The 5,895-nt window shown below is 33.5% G+C and overlaps 1 protein-coding gene across 1 annotated transcript; it reads left to right on the forward strand.

Annotated features, from left to right (window-relative positions):
- The first annotated feature begins 2,202 nt into the window (after nt 1–2,202).
- Nucleotides 2,203–4,358, forward strand: ArgRS-m (arginyl-tRNA synthetase, mitochondrial). Its single transcript, XM_028317910.1, has 3 exons — nt 2,203–2,368; nt 2,449–3,538; nt 3,643–4,358. The coding sequence occupies exons 1-3, from the start codon at nt 2,333–2,335 to the stop codon at nt 4,140–4,142; spliced, it is 1,626 nt and encodes a 541-aa protein (XP_028173711.1). The 5' UTR covers nt 2,203–2,332; the 3' UTR covers nt 4,143–4,358.
- Nucleotides 4,359–5,895: the final 1,537 nt, after the last annotated feature.

Here is a 5,895-nt window from a genome sequence, read left to right on the forward strand (position 1 = left end):
TGGAGACTGGAAGACGACTCCGAACGACCCTCTACAGGCAAGTTGAGAATTAGCCTACATACCTACACTCCTCACCTCCCTAACCTCCCTTTGTTATTAAATGTTTTATGTTTATGTAATAAAACTGACCTAGATTATAATAGAAAAAAATTGCAAATTGACCCAAGATAAAACATTACAAAAAATTGTTTTATTAATCATTTTAATACAAAAAAGGAGGCGCATCGAAAGTTGTACAAAACAATGTGTTGATAGCATCAACCAAAGAATACTCATACTTCGAGAGGCTGACCTGTAGATCTAGACAAGGTGCACATTAAAATGGCAAACCAGTCGAAAAATGGTCGAAAAGCCTTTTTTTAGTATGGAGTTTTGACGGATTCTCAATTCGATCAAAAAGTGCATTTTGTCTAGGGGGGCTGTAATGTTACTAATATTATAATACTGTGGGTGTCACTTTTTGATTGAATCGAAAATTGAATCCGTTGAAACTCCATACAAATAAAAGGCTGTCTTGAAAAACGTTACTATGCGTTACAGTGGCGGAAGGGCGGTCGATTTCAAGTTTTTAAGCAGAAGTACTTTGTAGTTGGTGTTGTCATTTGTAACTTTATACCGTAATGTCATCAAAGAGAGAGTTTGACATCTTTGGCATCCCCATCCATGTCCTTGCCATGATCACAAATTATTGTGTTCCTACTAAATTTCTTTTAAATCGGTTCAACGATTCTTGAAATAACACCATTTTATAAAATAATTGGTCATATCATCATAACGTGATCAATTTTACGATTTGGCCACGATATAATAATGCATATTAGTGNTTTATAAAATAATTGGTCATATCATCATAACGTGATCAATTTTACGATTTGGCCACGATATAATAATGCATATTAGTGTTAAATTTGACTTAATACTTATTAATCAATAAACTTAAATGAGAAAAATTCAATAAAAATAAAGAAAAGATACCAATTGAAATAATTATAAAATTATTTGTTTTCACCCGGTGTAAACACCCACGGGTGGAATGAAACGGGTTTTTATTGGGTTTTTACCCTCATGTGGGTTTTTACCCGGGTGGAAACCCATCTCTAGATGCAGATGGCAGTATTGGCAGTAGTATCGATAGATTCTGCTGTAGTGAACATCACTATAAAAATTGTCAGTCGCAGATGTCAACATGACAGTTATTGTGTTACCCTTAAAAAGTGATGTGACATTGAATAATTATGTATTATTCAATTACTTCATACATGAGTTAATTGATCATTCAATATCATTTTACTAGGTAATTAATTCGTCGTAGTGTCCTTTACGATCATACAGTGGCGGCGTAGCATGGGTTGGCACCCGGGGCGGTGCCCCCCCCCGTCATAAGTCCAGTCCAGCATACATTTTTAGCGGGGGGCTAAGGCACGACATGATCTGGTGTGCGCCCCCCAGGATTTTAGTGGTACCGATTCGAAGATGAAAGAAGTACGAATGATGAATGCAAATTACTAATTTGCGTGACTGTTGTCACCCCCTCATGCTTGGCACCCAGAGCCAGAGCGGACTACGCCGCTAGTGCGACCATACTCTCTCTCATCTGTGTACGACACCTCGGCATAATGCTGAGTGGATACCGTTTCGGTGACACGCACATTTCCAACTAATACCTACTCTATTTATTTTTAACTAGCTGACCCGGCGAACTTCGTACCGCCTTAGCGTAGAGATTTTCTTAATATTTTTTTCCGTAAGAACCATCCTTGGACTTCCACAAACATTTAAAAAAAAGAATTATCGAAATCGGTTCAGCCGTTCACACGTGATGCCGTGACAACGCGAAACGGGTTTCATTTTTATATATATAGATTTTGTTTTCATATTTTAGATGTTGTTTTGTGTCGCTGAACAAAATTTTTCATTTTAATTTTTTTTTTTTTCAAGAGTTGATTACCTACATAAATTATCAGTACAAGAGTCATGATGAGTTTAGTGTTATTGCATTATTTATACAGTCCAGTCTTTAGATTTATTATTTTTATTACAAATTTTTAATTTTTATTTCACTAAACATTCTCTGGGGGCACGGCAGTGCCCCCACCAAGTCGAGTTTTTATTTTCCATAGGAACACCAATAAAATAATCGTACTTGGAATCATTAAAGTTCAATTAGCTATTTGAATAATCAATTGATAATCTATCTTCTTGACATTCATGACAGCTGACCATGCAGCTGACAATCTGACATAAAAACAAACTTTTATTTTCTTCAATCCTTTAAAAAACTTTGAAATTACTAAATATCTCTGCAAATCTTTGTTTTTATTTTGAGCTGAAGATGGGCACCAAATTAAAAATGCTGATAAAGGATAAGGTTTGCTTCTGAAATATTAAATACAATTTAAAACCTTGGTGTTGATAGTCTTTTTAAATGTTTTTATTTTATTTTTCCAGGCTTATCCGTATCTCAAGAATAAGAGCTCATTTATCGACAGTTATTCTAACAATATTTATGTTTCTTACAAACATAATGAAAACAAATTTTTCGTACAAGTCTCAAACAGGCATGGCACTGACACAAATCTTTCAACAAACTCACAGGAAGATTTCGAACTTGGTGTGGATAGAGAACCGTTTATGAAAAGCATATTAAGTAATTCTTCAGAAGCAACTCAACTACAAACGAAACCAAAGCAAGTAGTCATAGATTTTAGCTCACCAAATATAGCAAAACCTTTCCATGCTGGTCACTTGAGGTCTACTATTATTGGCAATTTTATTGCAAACATCAACAAGTATTTCAATAACACGGTTACAAAAATCAACTATCTAGGTGACTGGGGCACCCAATTTGGTATTCTTCAATATGGTCTACAGTCAAAGAATATTGATTTGGAAACACTCAAAAATGATCCAATAAAACATCTATATCAAGTTTATGTGTATGCTAATAAACTATCATCAACTGATGAGAATGTAAGAAAACAAGCTAGAAAATATTTTTGTGACATAGAACAGGGGAAAATGAATTTAGAAGACTGGAAAAAGATTCGGGAAGTCACTATTCGAGAATTGGAGAAAGTGTATCAAAGATTAGGCATACAGTTTGATGATTATCATTGGGAGTCTGACTACAATGGCAAAGCTATACAGAAGTTGATGGAATCACTTGAGAACTTAGATGTTATTAGAACTGATGCTACAGGAAAGAAAGTTGCTACAGTAAAAGATAAGGATGTTACTGTAATGAAAAGTGACAATACCACCCTTTATCTATCTCGAGATGTCGCTGCCCTTCTAGACAGATACCAAAGGTATAAATTTGACAAGATGTTATATGTGGTGGACAATGCACAAACAGATCATTTTGCAGCAGTTTTTGAGATAGTCAAGAAAATCAATGAGGCTTGTGTGAATGGTTGTGAACACATTAAGTTCGGTAGGATTAAAGGAATGAGCACACGAACAGGGAATGTTGTATTTTTAAATGATATATTAGATGAAGCAAAGAAAAAAATGTTTGAGAAGCAACAACAATCTAAAAGTAATTTCTTATTATTTGAAATTATTTGTTTTACTAAACTATTTACTTTGTAGCATTTTTCTTTGTAAAATGAAGAGTGTAATAATATTTTTATGACATTACAGATACACGCAGTTCAGCTTTAAATGAAGAAACCTGTGACATCCTGGGGACCACAGCTGTGATAATAAATGACTTGAAACAAAGAAGACAAAAGGATTACAAATTTGACTGGGACAGAGCATTACAGAGTGAAGGAGACAGCGGGATTAAGATACAGTATTTGCACTGCAGATTGTGGAGCTTAGAAAAGAATTGTGGAGTGACTCTACCTGAAACTTGTGAACCTAAATATCTCACTGAAGAAGTGGTAGGGGATGTAGTAGCAGAATTAGCTAAATTCGATGATGTAATGATCAGGTCATACTTAGAAAATGAAGCATGTATCATAGTAAATTATCTATTTCGTCTTGCAAGGCATGTGAACAGAATGTTCAACGAGTTGAGAGTAAAAAATGTTGACTCTGAAGTTGCATCGCAACGTTTGCTGGTCTATCATTCATGTCGATTAGTAGTAAAAACTGGACTTGAAGTCTTGGGTGTCAGACCTTTATATGAAATGTAAATAGAATTAAGTAATAAATGTTAGTGAATATTTAAAACTTTCATTCAGATAATCCTTTGCTACCACCTGCGACTCATAAAACTCTAAAACATAGGTTTTGTATGGATTTCATCAAAACTTATATTGGAATATTTTTGTCTCAGAAACAATAGAGAATACCTAATTAATAATGTTAATTAGCTTGTAATACGACTATTATAAAATTTTGAATAAGAACTAAAAGTTGATTTAGTTGCTATCAAAATCCATTCAGCCTTTCCTGATACTCCTGAGTTCCATAAAAAAAATCGTTAAATATTAATGTCTAACGATTTATAAAAATGTAATGAGAATTTAACTATACAATTATTATTTAACGAAAATACTAAAATAATTAATGGTCAACTGTAATTAAAGGGCGTTTGGCTTTATACACAATATAGCAAAACAAAATAATATGTAAAAAGCTTTAAAATATTTGTTTGATGAAAATAAAGATAAAAAATAAATATTTCAAGTATAGCCTGACCAGGAACATAAAAACCCTGGCATAGTGGCGCGTCAATTGCATTTGATAGTGCAACACTGAGTACAGTCGTACCTGTGTTAAATTAATAGGCTAACTTTATGTATCAGGATTCAGGATTACGGGCTAATTTGATATTTTCATAAATTTACGAAAAAATATTATTATAGGTAACCTGATTTAAATAAATTAAATGAAACCATCAATCGAGCTAGTAGAATTTATTTTATTATTCATCAATAATCAAATTCAGAACTTGAATATTCAACTGCAATGTCTGCTCATGATCGCTTCAAACTCGGTACTTCTTTCCACTTCTTTCCCAATCCCATAAAATTCAACACTTAGAAAGTGACAAAAAATTTTAAAATAGGTAGTTGAAACAAACCACAGCTAATTTTCATAGTGGACTGTACTATACGATAAACACGTCAGTCAATTTGACAACCTTTGTCGGAAACATTATTCAATGAAAATATTGTCCAAACCCTTAGTATTTCTCTTCGACAAATACTTTAACACATTGTGAACCACTTTTCTTTCACGACTATAAAAATATTTTAGCAATTTAATTCATAAAACCAATTGCGCACATTTAAAATAAACTTTGTTTACACTTTGACAGCAATAGACTGACATGCAAGGTGACATGTCAATGAAGTTTTCAGTTACTGTTGCCATTAAAAGAAATTAGTACCATTAGTTTTCCGCAACATGGCGAGGGTTTTTATGTTCCTGGTCAGGCTATAAACAACAATTTAATTTACAGAAATAAATTTATTTAGCTAGAAAACTTTTTGGAAATAATCAAGAACTAAACGATTCAACTTAATACAACAATATATCCACTGAACGAACAAAACGCAATTTCAGTAAAATAACACGTTTTTGTCTACGGTTAAATACCATAGACACATCTAGAGACACGTATTGATGATGGCCACTCCCGATTTGGAGGGAAATTTTAAAAGTACTAAAAATTATTGATGTTTTTAGCCATAATGATTCCTCAAAACTTATTTTTACTTTTCTAATAAATGTGTTATATTTTGTAGAAGATTTTTCACACACATTTAATGATTTTAGCAGTCACTTTGGCCTGAAATTAATGAATACATGGGCATTTTTTCATTCGGTTAACTTCGGCTATTGTCGGGTTTGAACGCGTTGACGTCAAAATAATCGGACCGATCCTGCGTCAAAACGGCACTTCCGGCAGTCACGTGGTATGCGCGGACCAATCACAAC

Source organism: Ostrinia furnacalis, unplaced genomic scaffold, assembly GCF_004193835.3.
Source record: "Ostrinia furnacalis isolate ACB-3 unplaced genomic scaffold, ASM419383v2 OfSCF0389, whole genome shotgun sequence".
NCBI lineage: Eukaryota > Metazoa > Arthropoda > Insecta > Lepidoptera > Crambidae > Ostrinia > Ostrinia furnacalis.